This window comes from Rhamphochromis sp. 'chilingali', assembly GCF_963969265.1.
Source record: "Rhamphochromis sp. 'chilingali' genome assembly, chromosome: 1".
Taxonomy (NCBI): domain Eukaryota; kingdom Metazoa; phylum Chordata; class Actinopteri; order Cichliformes; family Cichlidae; genus Rhamphochromis; species Rhamphochromis sp. 'chilingali'.
The window spans coordinates 13781636-13806557 of record NC_137929.1 but is presented as its reverse complement, the minus strand read 5'-3'; the positions used below and the strand labels follow the sequence as shown (position 1 = coordinate 13806557).

The 24922-nt window shown below is 41.7% G+C and overlaps 3 protein-coding genes across 3 annotated transcripts in view; 1 reads left to right on the top strand and 2 right to left on the bottom strand.

The window, feature by feature from the left end:
• Positions 1-24922, top strand: part of LOC308393807 (uncharacterized protein) — an 810936-nt gene that overhangs the window by 375496 nt on the left and 410518 nt on the right. The window lies entirely within an intron of this gene.
• On the bottom strand, positions 1333-5374 carry LOC308399962 (mitogen-activated protein kinase kinase kinase kinase 2-like; the record flags this gene model as incomplete). The annotated part of the gene is made up of 4 exons (XM_080887416.1): positions 1333-2671; positions 4933-4988; positions 5092-5162; positions 5245-5374. 4 exons carry the CDS (start codon positions 5372-5374, stop codon positions 2584-2586), a joined length of 345 nt encoding a protein of 114 aa, XP_080743542.1. The 3' UTR covers positions 1333-2583.
• The window catches only part of LOC308394419 (mitogen-activated protein kinase kinase kinase kinase 2-like), an 83316-nt gene continuing 63814 nt past the window's right edge, over positions 5421-24922 (bottom strand). The window contains exons 3-7 of the mRNA XM_080878736.1: positions 7421-7481; positions 7218-7341; positions 7000-7058; positions 6812-6915; positions 5421-5478 (exon numbers count right to left, since the gene is read on the bottom strand). Coding sequence (XP_080734862.1) covers positions 5446-5478; positions 6812-6915; positions 7000-7058; positions 7218-7341; positions 7421-7481 — 381 coding nt within the window. The 3' untranslated portion in view covers positions 5421-5445. The remainder of the gene's footprint in view (positions 5479-6811; positions 6916-6999; positions 7059-7217; positions 7342-7420; positions 7482-24922) is intronic.

The window sequence follows — 24922 nt, the reverse complement described above, 5'->3', positions numbered from 1 at the left end:
CCCGCACTCGATATATTATCCATTGTTGATCTGCACACAGCTGTTGTCACGGACGTTGCACTTGCTTACGTCACTGTCATGAGACATTCTCGCAAAAAAATCACTGTTTTAGTAACGCAGCGTTCCTACGGGAAAGTAACGGTAATCTAATTATCGTTTTTGCAATAGTAATCCCTTACTTTACTTGTTACTTGAAAAAAGTAATCGGATTACAAGTAACGCGTTACTGCCCATCTCTGGTCAGGACACAAAAGACTGCATTTCTAAGCCAGTCGGCACCCGTACCGTAATATGCATAAGAATAGTGCAACAACATTTTAGGTGCGGCTGGCTTGACTGTGTGGTCGTAAGTGAGGGCTCACTTGACCGCGGTCAAATATGGTGCTGGAGAAACAAACTACAGAGAACTTCGTAAAGAGAGTATTGAGTGCTTTGGCGATGTAAATGGACTGGTTCTTATATAGTACTCAAAGCACTTTAAAGAACTTGCCTCATTCAGGTGTACGCAAGCACTTTTCTCTGTAAGCACTTTCTGTGTAATGTTCACACACATTCGGAGAGCAACTCTGGGTTGGTATCTTGCCCAGGGATATTTGGCATGCAGACGGGGATTGAAGCACCTTCCTCTACTACCTGAGCAAAGCCACCCCATGTTCGTCTGTGCACAGATTTCTTTCAATACAGTATTATCACAATTGTGCAAAAATACAGGCATGAAAGCTTAAAGTGCGCGATCACAATAAAGGTGACGCTCAGAGACTGACTGAGTGATCTGAGAACTCATCAGCGCTCCTCACTGCCTTCACTTACTTGCTGCTATGGGTGCAGGAATAACATAGTTATGCAGTTATCTGGGACTCTCCACCATTTGACCTTAGAACTGAAGAAGCTTCTCGGATGAGAGGTGAAACGTCTTCAAGTAACTTAAAGAAGTCCAGACGCTTTTCTTTACAAGCTCCTTTGACCAGTTATGCAGTTACTTTCTCAGTCTGCTAGAGCCTCCACTTGAACGCAAGAACCTTCATTTATCTTCTCAAACGGAATTCAAAATGTTTTTTACAAATTGAAGGATTAAGATATAAATCGCAGAAGCATCGATCCACACATTCAAAGAAGAACAACCCAACAAACTCTTCATAAAACTCCAAGAGATATGAAAATCTTTATTTCTGTCTATTCTGTGTTGTTAATAACATCACATCTTCACATAGTAGCAAAAACATATTAAACAAACATTAATCTCAACATGCATACTGTACTTCAAGTTTCTCTCATGGAAAGGCCAGTGTTACTTTTATAGTACCCTTTCCATAAATATCGTAAATATCTTTACCCATGTAGTGGAATTATTTTATTTTTTCATTTTAGTTAACAAGTATAATGTGACCACATTCACTTTTTATCAGGACAAGCTACACCACCACGGTGGTTAGCATACAATAACACTGCCTTGTTCTCAAAGCTTCTTGCTAACTGTACTTTTTTCTGAGATGTTCTCTTTAAGTAAGGATACTGAAAGTGTAAGCAGTGTATACGGTCACATCACGTGCTTAAGGTTGTGTTAGCACTGATAATTCCTTCACAGTTCTTTAAAGATGCTGAAGTCATCATATCAGCTGTAAATGCAGTGCTGCTGCTGTCCTTACGCTATACTTTCAAGCATCACACTTTCTTACTGACCAGTTTATTTCCACTTTTTATGCTCTAGTATGGTGTGACTGAATGAAGTCAGCAAACCAAATTCTGTCCATCTGAGGAAGAGAAGAAACTTGCATGAAATGGGAAGAATGAGATGAAGATGGCTCCTATGCTTTAGACGTGGCACTGTTTCTGCCATTGTAAGTACGCTAATGCTTGAAAGATCCATTAAAAGTCTGACACTTCACTCTTCAGCTGGAGCGTCCATCAAGTTTTACATTCCAGGTTTCCTCGTTGGGATTACGACTCAGACGATGATGTGAAAAATTAGTTATTACATTAAACCCATAAAATCAACACTGGCAAAAAAGCCGTGCACTTCACAGAGCAGCTTTCTATGGCCGAGCAGCTCCTGCAGGTGTAAGGTGTAGGTGTCACAGCACTCTGGTCCAAAGAGTTTATGTGCAGCATGCAGACAGAAAATGGCTTTACAGAATATGACTGAATGTTGAGGCACCAAAACACACTCAGTCTGCCCCTCAGTCTGATCAAGAAGAAAACCTGACTGAGCGCTTCATAACATCAGTACGATGATGTCCCAGAGTCCATGTTCAGGTTATTCTCCCGTCCACACTGAGCGGGCGGATCAGTGGAGTCTGCATTAGCTTTAACAGAAAGGTCTGATTTAAGCAGGTAAGCTGAATAGACAAGAAAAGCTAGAAAGCTTTATCAACTATAACCCCAGCGAGGACCTTGACAGGTGTCTTGTGTACAGGTGAAGGCTGGACAGTCAGCAGGATACCTTCCTAACATTTGTCATTCCCAGCATTGAACCGTTTCCTGGCACAGCCTCAGTGAAACAGAGCATCGTTTCCACCCCACAGTTACAGACAGGCTGTGCTTTTCTTTGGTAACACCGTCGAAAGAGAAGCCCCGTGTCCTCTCTCAGTAGCTGCTTTCGTGTCCTGTCAGGATGTACAGGCTGCTCAGTGCTGACGGGTCATCAGTCGGTGTGCTCTGAAGGATGATGTCTCTGCACATTGTCAGCAAATGAGAAGGAGATGAGTTGTAAAGGAGAGCCAGAGAAAGGCAGTACTAACCTAAAGCCAGTGCCTCCACCTGCTTCTACTCCTCCCACCTCTAGTACTAACACTACTCTACTGATACTACAACCACTGTAGTTTGACTTTAATGCTACACACTGGTACAGTACTGGTACACTTACTGGAGTTTTACTCCTGTTCCTGCTCATCACCATGCCTACTACTTTTTTAAACTTTATGATAAGTGTGAACATTTACACACCAGCATACAAACAAGTTTAAAGTAGAAAAAAGGAAGCAAAGAGCTGAGAAATACATAAAACATAACACAGAAGAAAAAGAAACCTTTGCAGGGATTCCTTCTACACCCAGTTTGAGTAAAAACTAACTGAAACACAAGGAAAGAAGATAAGATCAACTAAAATAAGGGTTGTATAATAATACTTAGTACTGGCAGCCACCAGCGCTAAGCCTCAGCCTCCCAGTAGACACACCTATGGTACCGATTTAAAATCCTACATGTCTTTGTTCTCAGGTTATCACGTTCACAAACTTTGGTGTCCACGCTATTTGCCTGCCAGGCTGACAATGATTTAGATCACAGAAACATTTTTAAGCTGTTATTCCTGGTTTCACAGTGGAAAACTCCGGGTAACGTCCATTATCTTTGCTCCTGTATAAGACTTTCCTGAATGCTGAGGTTTGGTCTTCCACATGAAATTCAGTACTTTTGTTTCAGTTTCATTAATGATGCATTGATTTTGGACATCGATGTAATACATATGTGATACACGACAGTCTTTGAGTCCGTCCTTCTCATATATAATCCCACTGTTTTTGCACTTCAGATGATTCCAGTAATGACTGATTTAAAAAAGAAAAGTGAAATATTTCTAATGAACTCACCACGATTCTTATTACAAACTTCATTAAGAGCTGCTGGATCAACAGGGGTGTCCTGGATTTGTTAGTAATATAATATAGTAATATATTATTATTAGTTTTAATTATTTAGTCAAAAATCAATTCCAGACTGCTCTGAGCAACATGCTGCAGCGAGAGTCCTGACAGGGACTAGAAACAGAACATTTATTGGCTCCCTGTTTTATCCAGAATAAAAGATTCAAAATCCTCACATAAAAGGTTTTGAATAATCAGCCCCTGTCTTATCTTAATGACCTTATAGTACCATATCACCCCATTAGAGCACTTCGTTCCAAGTATTTAAAAGTAAAATGGGAGCCAGACCCTTCGGTTTCCAGGCCCCTCTTGGTAAATGGTAAATGGACCGGTTCTTATATAGTGGTTTTCTACTCTGAGCACTCAAAGCTTGCCTCATTCACCCGTTCACACCCATTCATACTCTGACGGATGCACCGAAGAGCAACTTTCATGCAGGATATCTGGCATGTAGACGGGGAGTAGGTGACCTGCTCCCCCACCTGAACTACAGCCACCACTTCTGTGGAACCAGCTTCCAGTTTGGGTTTGGGAGACAGACACCCTCTCTACTTTTAACATTAGGCTTCAAACTTTCCTTTCTTCCCTGAATCCTCCCTTAGTTAGCCTAGTCTAGGCTGCTGGTGGGTTCCCGTGATGCACCAAGTGTTTCTTCTTCAGTCGCCCTTTTCACTCACTATCTGTTTAAACACCTCTCTGCATTCAATCATTAGTTGAGAATATTCTCTGGCTCTCTTCCCCAGATTGTCTTTGTCCCGTCTTCCTCCTCTCACCCCCCCAACCAATCGCAGCAGATGCCCGCCCCTCCCCCAGCCTGGTTCAGGTTTTCACCTGCTAAAAGGGAGTTTTTCACCTTTGTGCACCATAATTGCAGGGCCTTTACCTTACAATATACAGTGTCTTGAAGTGACTATTGTTGTGATTTGGTACTAGAATAAAGAAAATTAGCACTAAGGAAAGTAGTTTTCTGTACAAAGTGTCAGGTAGACGGTAGTTGGTAACTTTAATGGCTGTTTTTCTTTGGAGGGCTGCATGCAAACACATAGGCTGCATTTCCTAAATCCTTGGATCTGAGTAACCAACAGAACAAACACTCTAGTGTGACTCCTGCTTTAATGCTACCATTAATGCTAGCAGTATTCATGCTACTTCCACATGCTACTCTGAAAATCACTTCCAGGTCTATTAACAATAGTATCAAGAAAAATACTATCCTGATTACTTCTGATGTACTAGGATTACTAGTTTCTCACGGTGATTGATAGCTCTTGTCAGCATACAGTTAACATACCTGTTTGTTCCCAGAACTCTGAACACACGACTCTCATCTGTAATTTCTTGTGTTACCTGCACATAAAGTGAAAATTCACATGTGTAATGACTTAGAACTAATATGATAAGCACATGATACGAGCTCAGCCAACGTTGGATGAATTTACTAGTTCATCACCTCATCTGAATGGAAACTCCTCCCTTTGAGGCCATGCTTCCAGAATGCCAGCACACTATCCTGCAAGCAGACTGACAGAACAGGAGGTGTCACTCAGCTTTCAGGACACACATCAGCTCTCATTCACTTTGTTTGTCACATCATCATTTCTACCTAGTGTTTCAATGGGGAAGTCAAAGACTATTTCTGCAGCCAGCTGTCTGGATGGAAGTCCTTGCAGGTTCACGATCTTTACAGTTCCTGTCCAAACAGTACACAGATTGAGAATGAGCATGAAAGACATTTGAAGGATTCACAATATGCGAGGGGACTTACTTTCGAAGGTGATGAGAACAGTGTCTCGGTCCAGCTGGGTTACCTGCACGACTCTGAGTGCTCCACTATCTCCTGATGCACGGAAAGAAGGAAGCTTGTTGCAACAAGTTGAAGCTTGAAGCTTCAGGAAGTCAGCAGAGACACGCAGAAACGGTCCTACCTGGCACTGGAACAGGAGCGCCGTTCAGCTCTATAATATCAAACCTGAGCTGTTGGCCGGTTGGTGGTTTATCATTACTACAGTCTCTCACTCCAACACACAGCTGAGAAGAGAATCTGGGAGTCTGATGGCGAGTTGCTGTGAAACAGTCACCAAGGAAAACAAAAAAAACTCAATAAATTCTCATGGATGGTTAAGTGATGCTTGTTAAACCTGAGCTGAACCTGTTCATACAACCGTCAAAAACAGCACAACAGAATTCTTGTATGATTATTAAATCTTGAGATTAAAGATAAACCGATGCCATCCACCCATCCATCCACCCATCCATCCATCCATCCATCCATCCATCCATCCATCCATCCATCCACCCGTCCATCTGTTCGTCCAAACATCCACCCACCCATCCATCCATCCATCCGTCCATCCATCCATCCATCCACCCGTCCATCCATCCATCCATCCACCCGTCCACCCATCCGTCCATCCATCCATCCACCCACCCACCCATCCCTCCCTCCATCCATCCATCCATCCATCCATCCATCCATCCATCCATCCATCCATCCATCCATCCAGCCGTCCATCCATCCATCCACCCGTCCATCCATCCATCCATCCACCCGTCGATCCATCCTTCCTTCCATCCATCCATCCATCCATCCATCCATCCATCCATCCATCCATCCATCCCCTAACTGCACGTCTTTGGACTGATGCCACTTTTCCATAATGTTGTGACACAGGCGTGTTTCTCCAAGCAGCACTGTGTTAGGACTGCAGACAGGCTTAACACAGAGCTCTGTTCTCACAGTACATACATTATCGTTATGAAATGTGCGAGACATTCACAAAAAAACTGTCAATTATCTGTGCTATGTGATCTAATGGTGCATGCTGGCGTTGAACTGTGTGCTGATAACACTGTTCCTGTAGCACAGAAAACACATGGTAACCATTCAGTTACACGAGCTTGGACCCAGAGAAGGTGCTGTTGGTGTTTTTGGACGGCGTTTATACAACGTTTCTTTTATTTAGTCTCTAAAATCTTGTTGGGCTTGAATAAAAAGTATGCATATGTTATTAAAAAAAATCAATTACATTCTTCAGCTTCAGATTTTGATATGCTGTCTGTCTACTTTTATGTAATCCAGGTCTAATGGCTGGTTTGCATTGTGGAAATAGGGTTAGAGTTAGAAAGGAAGACATTTATTCAGGTGGCAAGTTCGACATATCTGTACAAACCTTTAGATGCATGAACTTTTGAAGAGGCTCATACCACAAGAGTAAAACCAGGCCAGATGGGACAGCCCCGCACAGATATGTACTATCTGTGTATGGGTTTCTTGCTGAAACAGAGAGAGCAGGACTAAGTGTCTGCAGTTGTTCTCCGTGAACAAACAGACTGACCAGAGTAACTCGGCATTGCTTACCTACACTGCACCTCCTACAACCTTTAGTGTCAGGAATCTTTACAGATATGGTAAACTTTCTGTGGCCAACAGAGAATATCCAGGTCAGAACAAGCAGACAAAATTGGGTTTACAGTATCCTCCTTCCTCAAAATCAAGTGGTAGCATCATACATGACATTATTAACACTGCTGCACCTACAGCTCCTGTTTCCCTGCATCTGTGATGGCGTGTCGTACCTGAGACTGATCCGCTCAGTGAGGCGGTTGGTGCTGAGCGACAGGCTGCTGTGTTTCTTGTGCAGATGTCCTTTCTGTTCAAACAGAGCTGGCAGGCTGTGCGAGTAAAGCTGGGCCGACTTGCCTGCAGGATGGAGCCTTTTTAGAGCAGCATATTATCGAGTGGACACAATGTTCTCCATTTGTGTCACGCTGTTTGTTACCTGATACGGACATCAGCACATTGTTCAGAACATATAGCCATATACATCGCTGAGGGAGGAGCTGTGGGGAAAAGACAAGCAGTTCACTGAGACTTCAAACATCCAGCTTCAGTCATCAGACTGTTCCAGAAACATCATTTCCTGGTTTTCAGTGCTCCTCCTTTCATCAGGAGCTGCACTCCTTACTCAGGTTTTTCAGGGTGATGCGATTAATGACTTGCACTTTTTTGTTATTACTTGCATTTTTACACAATGCTCTTCTACTCTGACTGACACTTTCAACTACCAGCTTGACCGCGCATCACTCTTTTCTACCTCAAAACGACCAGTTACACATGTCTGCATGAATTCTGCACGCACGTTTGCACTACAAGCTGCACACAAACACGTGCGCACATCCATGATTTACTCCAAACCTAACTTAACCTTCGGCGCTTTTTAACTTTCAACCCCTTCAGTGGAAACATTGGGAGAAGTTTGCCAATGTGGTATTATAATATTATTTTATGCCACGTTAGACCCCTAATTGAAGATTGTGAATTATTATGTAGTTTTAGTTTGCATTATTCTCCTGAATTAGAAGAAGGTGATAACTATTGCATTTGTTAAACTGATTTGCATGACATTAGACTGCTGATTTATTGTGGATGAATGATATTGTTTCATGATGCATTATACTGCTGAGTTATAAGAAATACTGTTCGCAGAAAGTCATCGCCTTATTTGTCTGATTAGAAGAGAACAGAACATGCTGGAGTTTTCTGCCCCAACTCAGCAGGAGCAGATAAACAGGGAGCCAAGGTCGTAGCTTAGGCGCCGTGTGAGAGAAAGCATGTGAATGTTTAGGCTTTTATGATAAGGTGGGGGCCACTAGAGGCTATAAGAGTTTGATCAATGCTCCACCATTTTGAGATCTGATGCTGTCTGCGTACGGTGTCCATCTCCCACGCGTGTGATCATTAAAATCATCGTTTGACTCAACCCGGTCGGACCAGTGTTGTTATTGTGGTTTTTCCTCTTGTATCCATCCCCAATATTTGAATCCGTAACACCATCAAACTCGTCGTTGGAGGGGAGAGGGAGGGGAAACAGGAGGACAAAGGATGGCGGGAACAACTGAGCTGTAGTGCTTTTTTTTTTTCAACTGTGCAATATTTGCAATATTGTTTTATATTCGACCTTTTTTGTGGGGCAAATAATATTGACACCAGTCATTTTGTGTTTTTCTGAAATTATTCTGTTATTGTGTACAAAATATTAAAAAAATTCAGCTATATATGTTGATGCATGCTTTTATTACCAGTCGCATTGATTGCTGTAACGCCCTGCTCTCTGGTCTCCCCAAAAAGAATATATCACCCTTACAACTTTTACAAAACTGCAGCTCGTGTGCTGACGAAGACCAGAGGGTGGGCCCACAGTACACCGGTTTTAGAATCGCTGCATTGGCTCCCCGTGTATTTCAGGATCGATTTTAAAGTTCTTTTATTGGTTTTTAAATGTCTTAATGGTCTGCTTCTCTCAATGATTATCGCCCTGTAGCCCTCACCTCAGTAGTGATGAAGTGCTTTGAACGCCTGGTCAGAGACTTCATCATTTCTTCACTACCAGACACACTGGACCCACTACAGTTCGCTTACCGTCCAAATCGTTCCACAGACGATGCCATCTCTCATCTCCTCCACACATCACTCACTCACTTGGACACTAGAAGGGGGAATTATGTTAAAATGCTCTTCATAGACTACAGCTCTGCATTTAATACCATAATTCCCTCCACACTCACCACCAAGCTGGAGCATCTGGGACTCAGCTCATCTATGTGTCAGTGGATCTCCAACTTCCTAACTGGCAGACCACAGGCAGTAAGGATGGGCGGACATGTCTCAGCCTCCACCACTCTCAGCACTGGAGCCCCCCAGGGGTGTGTTCTGAGCCCCCTGCTGTACTCTCTGTACACATATGACTGTGTGGCCACTACCAGCTCCACCACCATCATCAAGTTTGATAACAACGAGACGGCCTACCTGAAGGAGATTAGGAATCTGGAGAACTGGTGCCAGAGGAACAACCTCCTTCTAAACGTCAGTAAGACAAAGGAGCTGATAGTGGACTTCAGCACTAAGCAGGAGAGGAACTACCAGACCCCTGTCATCAACGAGTGCCCAGTGGAGAGAGTGGACAGCTTCAAATACCTCGGAGTTCACATCACGCTGGACCTGTCATGGTCCTGTCACATCAACACCGTGGTGAAAAAGGCCCGACAGCGTCTCTACCACCTCAGACGCTTGAGAGACTTCCAACTGCCCTCCAAGGTGCTCAGGAACTTTTACTCGTGCACCATAGAGAGCATCCTGACGGGAAACATCTTAACCTGGTTCGGGAACAGCACCATGCAGGACAGACGAGCTCTACAGAGGGTTGTGCGGTCAGCTGAGCGCACCATCCGCTCCGAGCTCCCTGACCTGCACTCAATCTACAGCAGGCGGTGCTGGACCAAGGCCAGGAAGATCGTGAAGGACCTCAGCCATCCCAACAACAGACTGTTCTCTCTGCTGAGGTCAGGAAAGCGATTCCGCTCCCTGAAGACCAACACAGAGAGACTGAGGAGGAGCTTCTTCCCGCAGGCGATACGGTCTCTCAATCACACCACCACACAGTACTGACCCACACATATGGTTCTTACACACACACTGGACTTTCTGGACATTGTTTTTGCACAACACTGGTCACTATATTCTTCATTTCCAGTTAATACTTGTACAGCTGCTGTTATTGTGTATATATTTATTTATTTATATTTCTTCATACATTCTTATATAGTTCTATATTGTGTATTTTGTTGTACAGTTATTTTATTTTCAACTTTAATTTATATATTTTATCTTATTCTCCCAGTTAAATTTACCCTTCATTCTAATTTGTGTTGTACAGTTATTTCATTTTTAACCTTAATTTATATCTTATTCCCTCCTAGTTAAATTTACCCTTTTTAATTTTTCCTATTTATTTCCTTTTTTTTTTTTCTTTAGGTCACGAGCAGTTGTCCAAGCATTTCACTGCATATCGTACTGTGTATGACTGTGTATGACTGTGTGCGTGAAAAATAAAATTTGAATTTGAATTTGATTTGGGCCGTCTTATCTCTCAGATCTGCTTTTACCATATGAACCCTCGCGGACCTTGAGGTCCTCTGGCACTGGCCTTTTGACTGTTCCCAAAGACAGCACACATACTCACGGAGAGGCAGCTTTTCAGGGGTATGGTCCTCGTCTGTGGAACAGCCTGCCGGAGGAGCTCAGGGCCGCAGAGAACGTACATGTTTTTAAGAACAGGCTCAAGACCACCTTTTTAATTTATCTTTCACCTAACGTTTATTTATTTTATGCTTATTTATTCTATCCTGTTATTCTATTTATTAATTTAGGTTTTACCTAATATTTATTGATTTTATTCTTACTCATTTTTTATCTTCTTACTATTTCTATTGTATCCCGTTCTTATTTACTTTATCTTTTTACCCTGTATATATCCTATTGTGACATATCTCCAGTGTTTCCTCGGAGGGGGCTCTCTGCACCGGGGCTGTGATCGACCGTGGCTGCTGGGGCTCTGGGGGTCCTCTCAGCCTGGCTGGGGGGGGGGGGGGGGGGATATGGGTGCATTCATGATTGTTTATGTTAATGAGAGTGTGGGGGGTTAGTTGGAGGGCGGGGTGGGGTGCTTTTAACCATGTAAAGCACTTTGTGCTACTTTTTTTGTATGAAAAGTGCTTTATAAATAAAGATTGATTGATTGATTAATTTCCCAGCTTTGGTCATTATATACAGTATTTTGGAGACAGAGAGTTACAGACTCTCTCCCAGACCACGGACTCATAATACAAGTCAGAGCTTTATAAAAAAAAAAAAGTTGTGTTTTCTAAATTGGAGTTCAAGTTATTTGTACTTCCAACAGTGTTAACATACTACACAGGTCATGAACAAGATTTCTTTTACATTTTCATTGTAAATGGGCTGAAGCAGTTAATTAAAAGTAGTCTAACATAAATGTAAACGCTGTAATTTGATTATTTTAATAAACCATGAAACTTGGATGGATTCGATGCCGGCGTGACCACAGTGCACACGTCTGCTGTCGCTCACAGTGGTCCAAGGAACCGCTCAGGGAGTTTGTGTGTTCGCTCAGACACCTGAAAAATTAGAGGGAACATTGGGCCTCTGACATTCAATACCCAGTTATTAAAATGTTAAGTGTAAATCATCCCCAGCCCACAATAGCAGCTGAATTTACTACGATTTCAGATCTTTTTACACGTCAATAAGAAACCACCGATGTGTAAAACAGGCTGACAACAGAATGACGTAAACCACACTGCTGCAACTGTGCAGCTCTCAGGTTTTATCTATTGTTTCTCTGTGTGGCCAGCAGGGGGAGGTGTTTTTTTTGTTTGTTTTTTTTTAAATATTAATGAAAACATTTTTCATGAAAGTTGCAAATTTGTTATCTGTTTTTATGACATTTTTCACTGTGGATTACAACAACATCAACATTAGAAAATGAAATACATTTATAGTAGGTGATCATTAATCACTATTATTGGCACTATTAAAGGGCCCCAAAAATCAAACTTTGCTTAGGGCACCACGGAGGGCCAACCCTTTTTACACTTCAACGATTGTACACAAAATGCAATCATCCATCCTTCTATCTATTTATTTTTGTCCACTTATATAATTCAGCATCACAGGGAAGCTGGATCCCAGTTGTTTTTCACAGAGGGCCAAGCAGTGGAGGGAGCTGCCGACCTCCCAGCAATACATGTAAAAGCTTTATTTTATGCTGACTCTGGTCATCTTTATCTATCATAAAAATTTGCTTCACGATCTGAAACACGTAAGTGTGGCAAATATGCAAATAGCTAAGAAATCAGGATGGGGTAAATCGTTTCTCACTGCACTTCTGTTAGGCGACTGAATGAAAACACAAAGTCAGCAGTCTGGCTATGAATGTCTTTAATGTTTCCAAGATCAGAATCACATCAGGGTGTACAACCTCACCCCTGGCGCCGTTGCCCACCTCTCAATTTTAAATACACGTAGACATTGAGGGGTACCAGGAGGGGCTATGCGCTTACCTGCTGCTGAGTAATTGCATATGAGAGCATGAGGGTGGGAATGGATGTTTGTATCTGTGTGTGCCTGTTTGTCTGTGTCCATATGTCAGGTCGGGTATCAGACGCCACCTCTCTGGGGACATCTCAGGCCCTCCAAGGTATGGAGGCCTATCTCCCCCCACCACTCCCCCTGCCAGTGGCAGACGCCTTCAGACATCGGTGCATTGGTGGTTCTTTGTGTCTGGGGATGGGCGTCCAGGTACTGCTTGTCGGGGCCTGGAGCCTGGGGCTCGCTCGGGCTCCTTCAGGGTGCGGTGCCTTTGTCCTCTCAGCCTGGGGCTCGGTCACTCTGGCACAGCTGGCTGCCGGCGGAGCTCACGGGCACGTCACGTTTAAATCATGCTTTTTATCTGTTTTTGTTTTTTAATGTTCTGTAAAGAACTTGGGATCACCTTGTTGTTGAATTGTGCGATATAAATAAACTTGCCTTGCATTTTGGCTGCTACCTCAAAGCACACTGTGCGCTGTCGATCTTACGTGCTGCACAATAATATTCAATATTTAGTATTTACAGTTATATTCACATAGATCATCGCGATGCTGTTGTTTATTATATTGCTCTCTTTTGTTTGCTTGTTTTCTCTTTTTTCTTTCTCAACAGGTGATCCAGGTGATTGATAGATGGATTTTTTGTCTGTTTGTTTTGTTGGCTTGGACAACTTCCTACCAGACCCGTGGAAGTGGAAGCTTCAGTGAAGAAAGATTCCTGCTCCCAGCTGTTCATTGGCTCGGCATTTTAAACCCCTAAAGGGTCACCTGGCCTGTAAATAAACAGGGCCAATAAAAAAAATCACAAGAATAATACAAAAACTTCAGCCAGTTTAACTTAATACATTAACTTATTCTTGTGTACACAGTAATTCATAAATAAATAATGTATATTATCAATAAAGATTGATCTAAACAGTTTAACTGCTATGTGCAGATAAAGGTTGCATAGCTTTAAAACATTTGCTATCCAGCAAATATCAGTCAAACTCAACACAAAGGTAACACAACAATGGTTCAAATTGTTTGGACCGGTGATCCAAATCAACTGGCGTTGGTCAAACAGATGTGTGGTAGACTTACTCTGAAGGAGCTGCTACCGACAAACCAGCAAATAAACACCAAATATTTCATCTGTGACGTTTGTGAGGTTTCCTCAAACACACTCCGTCAGTCTTGTTGCTGTTGAACGACAAACTATTTAAAAATGTCGCGGGTTTACCTGGTCATGTTCTCATTCACGGGGCGCTCGCCAAAACAAAAGCAAACCATTAACACCACGCCGATGCTGTTCACAGGACAGCAAGAGTAACGATCAGGAGCATCTGGTCTTCGTTATCGTTCCCCTCGTGCGTGTTATTACTGCGATTTCAGTGTTTTTGCTTCACAACTAAAGTGTGCAGTTTACTTTGTGTGCACTCAAATGGAGTCAAGTCAATTAGCGCCACCTGTGGTCAAGTGCCATAGCCTACAGCCAGATGAACTTGTGACACACATCTGAGCCACGTTTGAATTCCTGTTTCATGCACAATACATTTGTAACTTTTAATTTTTTCTGTTTTTGTGTCTTGCAAATAAACCTTTAAACTGATTTGAAATGATGTTATGTATTTATTTTTGGCCTATAGCTACGGTGGCCCTGAGAGGCCAAACGGACTGCAACTTAAGAAAACACCAGCAATAAAAAAAAAACCGCTGCAAAAGCACAAAAAACACAACTGAAATAGGAAAAAAGAAAACACAAATACAAAAAACGAAAACACAAATAGGAAAAAAGAAAACGGAAGTGTTTCTGGGGAGACAATAGTAATTAGTAATAAACAGAGCCAGTGTGACTAAGTGGAGCTTGTGAGAGTGAGTGGATTGAAGAAAGTGAGGGACTCAGATGTGTCAGTTGGTTTGTCTTTGTTTGTGAGTGTGGAGGAGAGATTGGGTTGGTTTTAAAGCTAAGTTAAGAATATTCTGAATTTCAATTCAATTTTATTTATATAGCACCAAATCACAACAACAGTCGCCTCAAGGCGCTTTATATTGTACAGTTTAATTTCCAAAACTTGCATATGATCTTCAGTTTGCAGCTGGACTATCACATAGCAGCTGGAGCAGTCTCACATGGAGGCCAGTCCACTGCTGCCACCTGTGGCCAAGTGCCATAGCCTACTACTAGATGAACTTGTGACACACATCTGCAGTAGAGGCTGAGTGGCTGCTCTCACACCTGGAGCATCCAAATCGACCCACAAACACGTTGAAAGATGCAATGCCATCAATGTGGATTGTCCAGACTGAGAGACCTCTTCCCTCTGACCCCTCCCCAAACCCTCAAACCCTCCTACCCACCTCGACATACAAACTCTGTGTGGCTTCACGTGTTCTGTTGATGTTTACATGATCGAAATAACTTGAAAACAAACACAAACAAACAAAGAGGAAGACCGCACCGGAAGGAAACAACTACAAGTCCCAGCATCCTCTGTGTTTAGGGAGCAGCAGTGAAAGTGAAAGTATTGAGCCTCCGTTCAGAGCAGCAGGAGGAGGAAGGTGGAGCTGAGGCAGGTGAGTGTTAACATGAATATGTTTCTTCTTATGACATAAAATAATTCCACGCTGTTCGTGTCTGTGGGTGAAATGTGAGGCCGGTCGGCTCCTCTGAGCGCTGGTTTCCTGTAAGTAGAGAGGAAGTGAGTTTAGCTGAGCCTCCGTTTAGTGTGAGAGAGCAGGAGGAGAGTGAGAGCTGTGCTGAGGCAGGGTGAGTGTTAACACCGCTCTGACATTACTGTGTCTCTGTGGCGGGAACAACAGGCTCCGTCAGTGGAGGCAAAAATAATCAGACTTTGGTTTTTCAAAGGAAACAACTTTATGTCGGAAGTTCCCGCACGCTCATTGGATAACGATGTGTCAATCTCGAGCTATTAGCCAATGAGCGTGCGGATTCACAGAAAGACCCGCCTTTATCACGGGACTTTAAAAACTACAATGGCGACAGAAACTCCGTGAGTGGAGTTCAGGGTGACGTTATGAAACTGTGACGTTTGAGCCACTTCCTGTTCTCAGTCCCAGCGTCCTGATCACCGAGGTTTCTGTTGCTCTGATATCTGATATTGATTATATTGGTAAACAGGCTGTAGCATAAACATCAAACACAGCCGAAGCAGTTTTTGGATGGTTGGCTTCAAATGATCCGTCGGTTTGAAAAGTAAAAACAATTAAAAAAAGGTGAAGCTGATGCAGGGTGAGTGTTAACACCAGGACTTTAGAGGGAAGAAGAGTCACAGCTCAGCATGTTGTTGACGGGTTGTTGTTCAGTCGGGGGAAATGGTAAATGGCCTGTATTTATATAGCGCTTTACTAGTCCCTAAGGACCCCAAAGCGCTTTACATATCCAGTCATCCACCCATTCACACACACATTCACACACTGGTGATGGCAAGCTACATTGTAGCCACAGCCACCCTGGGGCGCACTGACAGAGGCGAGGCTGCCGGACACTGGCGCCACCGGGCCCTCTGACCACCACCAGTAGGCAACGGGTGAAGTGTCTTGCCCAAGGACACAACGACCGAGACTGTCCAAGCCGGGGCTCGAACCGGCAACCTTCCGATTGCAAGGCAAACTCCGAGCCACGATCGCCCACGATCGGGGGAAGACATCTGAATCATTGCAGGGGGCAATGGCTTTCACAACTTTAATGAATTTACTCTGAGTACATGATATGCCATAATTATCTATGAATTTGTTATATGTTAACACATTTCCGTCATTGTCTAAAAGGTGTAAAACCGTCCAAATGCCATGATCCATCCAATCCTTATAAAAGATGGATTTTCTTTTATCGTATACATCTGTTGTTCCAAATCGAATTTGTATGTGGAGAAAAAATATGCTTGTGTATCATTTTCCAGTACTGGAGAACCTGTTTGTGAAAATTGGATAATTTAATTTGGAAATTTCAAAGTCGCACTTTATAAGAAATTCAATGCCACCCAGCTTCTCCAAAATTACTTTGGGAAAATAAAACCAAATACTGTTTGAATTATTTATGAAAGATTGCAACCATTTGAGTTTGATGGAACCATCATTGCTTCAAAATCAATCGCATTCAAACCTCCTTCTTCAAATGACTTCACTATATCATTCTTCCTAACATAATGTTGCTTGTTTCTCCAAATGTAATTGAAATTAATTTGATTTATATTATTGATTAGACTATTGGAAACATATAAACATTGTGATGGATAAATCAATCCAGAGATACCTTCTGTTTTAGTAAGCAAGACACGTCCAAAGATGGAGAGGTGTCTTTGTAGCCTGTAATCTTTTTGATTTCTGGGTAATTTGCTCAAAATGTAGATTTTCTCTATTATTTGTGTTCTTTGACATTATAATACCCAAATATTTAATGTCAGTTTTAAGAGCTATGTTAAGAGAGCTACTAGGTCACAATCACGAATAGTTAATAATTTGCATTTTCTAATATTCAGGTACAAACCAGAAGCCTTTGAGAAAAGTGAAATTTCATTCATGTTCTATAAAAACTGACGATTCCTCGTCTAACATTAAAGCGTTTAGATGTTCCAAAAGGTAAAGAAACAGAACTATTGAGTCAGAGTATAATAAAGAAATTAAATCTATGAAGTTTTGTTTACCAAAACCAAAATAGGGTAGAGCTTTTAAAATAAAAGGATGTTCGACCGTATCAAATGCCTTATAAAAGTCTAAAAAAAGAATCACACCATCATCTTCAATTAAGTGATTAGAATCCAGTAGATCTACAACCAATCTAATATTATTGGTCGTAGATTATCGATTAGTCTTTTATCTTTACCAGGTTTGGGAATAAGGGAGATAAGACCCTGTTTCATTGTCGTTGCTAACATTTCATTACTAATGATTTCAGTAATAGTTTTGAAGAAAAATTCTTTTATTTCTTTCCAGAAGAATTTATAAAAGATTGCAGTCAAGCCATCCTGACCAGGAGCTTTGTCATTTTCAGTTTGTTTAAGGCTTGATCTCAGTCATCCAGTGATATATCAGAATCACAAATTTCTCTGAATACAGAATCGATTTTTGGAGTATAAGGTTCAATCTGATCACAAAAAGTTAATGAATCAGCAATTAAATATTTTGAGGAGAATAAATTTGAGTAAAATTTATGTTTTTCTTCCGCTACAGTCTTATGATTTGTGCATTCCTCCCCATTTATGATTAATGTATTAATAGATTTCTTTTCTTGCCTCCGTTTCTCCAAATTGTAGAAATATGAAGCACTTTTTCAGCTTCTTCTATCCATTTTGCACGAGCTCTAATGTAAGCTCCATGAGCCTTTTTCTTGTATAGATCATCTAATTGAGTAAAGACAACAGGGATTTCTTATCAGCCTCTGACATAAAATGTCTATTACAATAGTTATTTATATCGTAAAGTAATTTACTTTCAAATTCCTTCTGTTGTCTACTTTTCATTTTACTAAACGTAATTGAAAATTCTCTAACTTTAAATGAAAAAATTCCCATCTATGTATGTAATTGCCAATTGTTACGTTGTTGTAAATGTTATGGAGGAGCTCTTTAACTATCTTAACATACCCGTCATCAATTAATAGATCTGCATTTAATTTCCAGTAATCTTTTTTAAACTGCGTTTTATTTTCAGGGTTAAGTTTAAAAGTAATAATACTGTGATCTGTCAACGGGGCTGCTGAGATGGAAACATGTGAAACATCTATATAGTAAAGTCGACCCAACCACAGTATGGAACGCCAGGAGTGCCATAATGAATTAATTAAATGCACCATTGAATAATAAATTAAATGTGACAATAATTAATTAAAATTTGAAATAATTAATTAAAATGGGAAATAAATAATTAAATAAACATTTTTTGACACATTTAATTAATTAATTAATTATTTCACGTTTTAATTAATTATTGCCACATTTAAATAATTATTTAATGGTGTATTTAATTAATTCATTTTGGCACAGTTGACTCCTTCAGGTCTCATCATAAATTTATTTTATGTGTCAACCTCACCCATCAAACCCAGGGGGCGGGGTTAATGCTGATCGAGTCAGAACCATTGCTTTGGCCTGGTGGCCATTGTTTTTAGAAGGCGTTACTGCACACCAACAACTGCCATGTGGAAACTAACAGAACTGAACTTTGAAAAACCCTGTTTGTGTTTGTGTGTGGGATGGACTCAAGCGCAGACAAGGCAGCTAGAATACAGTTCCGTTTTTTACTATACAACACCAGGTGCAAATATATACAAGTGAGATGGCAGGGGGAATCCAGGGCACAGGGAAATCCGGGAAAGGAGCTCTTCACACACAAGGGACTTCATAAAAAACACAGCACACCAAGGGTTCCAGGGAAACGGAATTCCTGTTTACAGACAACAAGTGATTAATCCAAAGGGTCAGCGATACGAAAAGGCAACAAGAGACTAGTACTCCGGAGCTTACTACCGAGGTTACTCAATAGTCCAGCGACGAGATGTTTCCAGCCTCTGCCTTAAGTAGTGGATGAGTTTAGGCGATGAGCCACAGATGTGTGATTAACTTCAGGTGCAAGGGCCAGGGGCGGGAGCCCGCAATGAGCTCCGCCCTGGCGAGACACAGCTAGCGTGAGAGAGGTAGATGTAAACAAGAAACATATGTAGCCAACCTGAGTCAGCCGGGCAGACACGGGGACCATGACAGTTTGTGTCTCACCAAATACCGTTTTAATATTTTTTAGCCGAGAATGTAGCGGTTTAATCTTCAGATGTCTGGTCGGTTTGTCAAGATACAGCTTTTTTGCAAAAGTGCTTCGATGATTTCGGAGATGTCTGCCCAGCCCAGTCTCACGGCAAAGCGTGGGACAGACCCGCTCGCCTCGCAAGCAATCGAGCTGCTATTACCACCGACAAAGCGCAGGCCGGTACACAGCTGTAATAACCCCCGCTGCACACTGACTTCATTTACAGAGGTTATATTTATCGTGTTTTTATTTCCTGATGTTCGTATGTGTCATACGTGTTCCAGTCGCCAATTCTGAATTATAACTAACATTAAAAACATGTTTAAGGAGGAGAGAGAGCAAAAAGATTCGATTAACATCTGATGTTTGGGTTTTTGTTCAATAATCAGCGTGACCTGATAAACACATAAAAGAAATAACGTTGGTGTTTCCGTCATGTAGTAACTGTTAGGTTTAACTGTACAAAGGTGGTTCGACACTATGAAACACACACAGACTTCATGATGTTCGCCTCATTTTTTTATTGTGAATATTAATCATGAGGGTAAACGGCCCTGTACACCACGGAGCGAGGTCAGCATGTCCACCATATCTTCAGCTCTCTGAGTTAACCCATCAAACTAATCTAACACTCATCTACGAATAATTCACGGCTCATATCAATATTATTTTACAGAAAATCATCCTTATTACTGCCAACTATTCCAGATACCATCAAATGTTAAAGGAAAATATCAGGATGAGTGTCTGTGAGCTGAGAAGGACGTGAAGCGAGCAGTTTATCCCAGAGCTGAAGCTGCTCTGTGTGCAGAGATGAGCTCAGATTCCTGCTGTGATTGATCAACAGTCACAGAAATGTAGACTTGTAGTTATTACTGCAGTATGGTCACAGCAGATACTGATAAACATGTATTATGAGGATGGATGATCAAGTTTCTCACTCTCTCCTTTAAATCTCAGTTTTTTCTTCTTCACAGTTTATCTGTTAATTTATTAATGAATAACACTGAAAGAGTTTCTGTTATATTTCCCCTTGAACATCAGCTTATTAGGGCGGCATTAGGAAATAGCCCCCCTCCAAAGAATGAATAAATGAATGATGATAATAATAAAATGATTCAAAAGCAGAGCTCAGAGTGGTAGAATGGTCAAACATGGATCCACGGGTGGTTCAACTGCATTTGGTGACGTGACTAAAGCAAATCTTTCAAATAATCCCACCATCAACGGGATGTTGTCTCCTTTACTACGGTTACTTTACTTGGTCACCGTGTGAATTTCTTTGAAATGAACCAAATTCTTTTATTTGTTGGTTGTTGCATATTTAACCTCTACAGTCAGGAAAGGAGGAGATGAGGCCTCAACAATGTTGGGTTGTAGCTGTGCTTCAGGTTAGAGTGAGTGTCCATGGAATAAATGTAAGTCAGTGAACTGGAAACATGACTGTGTTCAAACTTTGTTTTCCTTTTTATAATGAGTCTAATCAAAGGTGGACAGAAGTATCTCCACTGTGACTTTTCTGTGTCACCATCAGAGCTTCTGCACAGTGTTTCTGGGGCAGATAACATTGCAGCATTATGGAGACATTATGGAGACATTATGGAGACAAAAAGAAAAGCGTCTGGACTTCTTTAAGTTAAACTTAAAGAAGTCCAGACGCTTTTCTTGGACTGTTCAGTGTTGACTCTCATTCACACACTCCCTCAGACTCTTCACACACTGATTTGCTGACATAAACACACTCCTGTGTGCTCTCTTGGCTTCACACACACACTGAGGACCATCTACAGACTGTGAGCTCCGTCTTCTTTGTCTTTGGAGCCGAACTCTGACAAAGTTAGGAACAAAACTTTCTCCAGCGTGTGAACTTTCCTCCTAGACTCAGTCTGAGCAGTCAGACCACATATTTCTAAAGCAGCACATGAAGGTGTGGCTCACACACACACAGGTGAAGGAAACAGCTGCAGTATTAAAAGCTGCTTCACTGTCTACAAATATATGAACTGAATGTTTCTTTCAGGCTGTAAAAACCTTATTTATCCTCCATTACAGTCCTGCATTCAGAGCATTACTTCTGTTATATTAGTACATGTATTTTATTCTGATGAACACATGAAACTCTGAGCTGGATTGAATCCATTGAATCAGAGTCCAGGACTCAGACTAAACACACTGAATGTGTCCTGAGCTCGGCCGCTGTTCCACAGTAACTGCTGTCAGAGTCACTGTTACTGAGTTAGCTTAGCTAGCAGAGCAGCTAGCAGTTAGAGTATGAACTCTGTAAGCAGTCAGCTCAGTCCTGGACATGGTTACTGACATAACGCTGCTCTCTGCAGCCATGTTTGACCTGCTGCTTTGTAGGACTACAGTAATGGAGGATTTGGAGGCTGAACTGGGCTCTGTGACACTTTTTGTAGTGAACTGATGAAAGCTGCGTCTCAGATGGATGTTAGTCCAACACATCAGACACGACCTCTGCAGCTCTCAGTTGATGTGCACATGAATGATTTGTGTTTCCTCTGCAGGTGAAGGTAGAAAGTGTGTGTGAGCTGATGTGAATTGAGCAGCATGGATCAGTGTGAGGACAGAGAGGAGGGAGTCCCTCCCTCTAAAAGCACTCTGTGTGGGGAACATGAGAGCCAGACCAAAGCTCAGAGGTGAGATGACCATCTCTAACTGTCCATGACTCTTCTCCATGTCACAGCTCAGCACTCACATCACTGCTCCATCATTATTCACACTCATACCTCTGTGTGTGTTGTTTTAAAGCCCAGAGCTGTGGGGCGTACCAGGCTCAGCTGGACATAACCCTGAAACTAATCCAGAACCTGGACCTGAACCCAGCTGTGTTTCCTTAAAGAGCAACATGTCGAAGGATATTGGTGAAGACTTTAACAAAAGACTGTTATGTGACAAAGAGTAAGTACATTATTTTTATGAGATTGTTCATCATGTCTTTAATTTAATATTTCCAGTTTTTCCTTCCTGTCTCATGAAGCTGTGACATTTATTCTTTTTCTTTTAGGATCAATAAGAGGCCAGAATCTCCTGGACCTGAACCCAGCTGTGTTTCCTTAAAGAGCAACGTGTCGAAGGATGTTGCTGTATGCTTTAAAGGCTGTTCTTCTGCTGCTGAGAGGTAATGTGTGTCTAGATGTTGTTCCTGACTCTGTATTTCTGAATAAATCCTCATGTTTAATATCAGCTCAGCTCTTTTTCACACACATTTCTATGTTGGTATGTGAAGCGGTGTGTGTTGGAGTGTTTCCACAAACACAGCAGTCAGAGTGGAAAGAGTGGATGTTGTAGGAGGTGTTTGTGTAGTGAAGAGGCTGAGTGTCTGTAGGACTCCAGCTGCTCCAGCAGGTGTCTCCTTTGTGCTTTGCTTCAAACACAGTGTAGGGAGGAGCTTCCACTCAGGTGTTTCAGGTGTTGCTGGATGGAGGAGGACAAATAGTTTTTCCCTTCAGTGACACTTCAGCAGCTCAATGTTCTGGGAGATGTTTGTCTTTATGAAGGTTTATGGATTCTTGTTCTTACTTTGGTTAAACTGAGCAATACATTTTCCATCTAACATTTAAAGTAAATTTCCAGGTGAATAAAAGATCTGCAGCTGCAGCCTCTGTGATGTTTCACAGTCTGAAAGTAACAAATTCAACCAGAGTTCAAACAAAGGCTTAATATACGTGTGTGTTTGATATAATGCCAACAAGTACAAACAGGTGTTCTTACAGGTCTTAATCACAGAGCTCTGATAAGTCTGGTGACTTTCACACTCAGCAATTTTGCTGCCTTTTATTTTATATTGGCCTTTTTAAAGCCCTTCAAAGTCTCCCACATTCATACAGAGCTTTTAACACCAAACTCCTTTACAGTCCTTCTCCTCTCACACACGATCACACGACTGATTTGTCTGCAGCAGCTGTGTTACTGCTAGTATTTTATTATGTGTGTAATCTCCTCATATTGTTCCTGTGGTTTAGTTTGACTTCCTTCTGCAAACTCAGCTGCTCTGTTGCTGATACACGTCTCCATGAATATGATTGATCAGATGCTGTCAACACCATGTGTTTCATGTGAGTGCTCAGCTGAAACCCTGGGTTGACTTATCGAGTTAATAACAAGCTTCACGTGACTGTGAATGCTAAAGTGAATCAGATAAAGGAAAGAGACCCTGCTAATGTTGGACTCACTTCTTAGTGTAGATCCCAGGAGGAAGTTCAACATAGCCATTCTTTGTGCTAGCTCGACCAAACCTGAGACCACAGTGCAGGATAATGATCATCATCTGTCTCTGTCAAGGACATTTAAAATCCACAAATAACAAACATAATTATATTTGATCATTAAAAATGATGATTAAACAAAGTGTCAAACATACTTAAGTAGAAGGACTGATGTTTGTGTTAAAATACCCTCTTAAAGCTGAAATACTGATTCAGCTTCTTTACTCAAGTAAAGGTAAAAGAGTCCAGGCTCTGAAATGTATGTACTCACAGTATTAAAGTAAAAACGCCATCTTTGAAGGAAATTTCTGCCAGTTTTTGTGCAAAGTTACCTGAATTTCTACCTCCAACATTAATAGGAGAAAATTATCTGAACTTTTATTCTAATGAATTTAATCAGCTTGAACATTTTGTAGCACAAAAGTAGAAAAAACCCAAAGGGAATCAAAAATAGCTCCGTTTGCTGTTGCCTGCATTGTAGATGGACGGCTTTGCCTCAACACCTAAACAGGAAAATGAGTTTAGTCAAGTATTAAAGTGGGATTGAAGAGGTCAGGAAACCAGAGATCAGGTGTTGTGGTGCAGCATTAAGATAAGATGGGGCCTGATTATTTAAGACCTTGTATGCAGTGTTGGGTAAGTTACTTTAAAATAGTAACTTAATTACATTACTAGTTACTTCTCTCAAAAGTAACTCAGTTACTTCAAGTTACTCGTTATTTTCAAGTTACTCGTTACCGCGACATCCGCTGGTTTCCTCTTTCTGGCGCAAAGTGAGCGATAAACAAACAAGAGAGCCGATCAGCTGATCATTGATCAGTTTTCATGATTGAAGTAGAAACGGGAGAGGGAGGGGGGAGAATGAGAGAAGAAGAGGCAGCTGTGCAGCAAAGACACAGAATAACTCCAGCTTTGTGCCTTTTTCATTGTAGCTGAAGTCCGGGACAAACTGTTCCTTTTCACCTCAATAAGAAACGCGTAATATTTTCTCTGAATACCAGACGGGATGGTTGGCAACTCTAATAACTTATGAACAAAATAAAGTTCAACATCATTAACTTCATAGCACCACCCAGCTGTATAGCTAGCTAGCACGCAGTACGGAAAAAGTCAGAATAACGAAAATAAACTCCACCTAAACTTGGTTCATATCTGACCCAGAGAGACTGCAGGTCATAACTTCTTACCTGAAGTTCAGTTCACACTTGGACCGGCGGCAGCCGCCTCGGGTCTCTTTTCCTTCTGCGTCCCCTTTCCTTCATCCACCTGCTGGCCTCCACCACTTGCTAATGTTACTGAATCTGTGGAAGCTCCGCGATAGCCACCACACGAAGTAACGAGTAACGACCCTATCTAAATCTCAGTAACGAC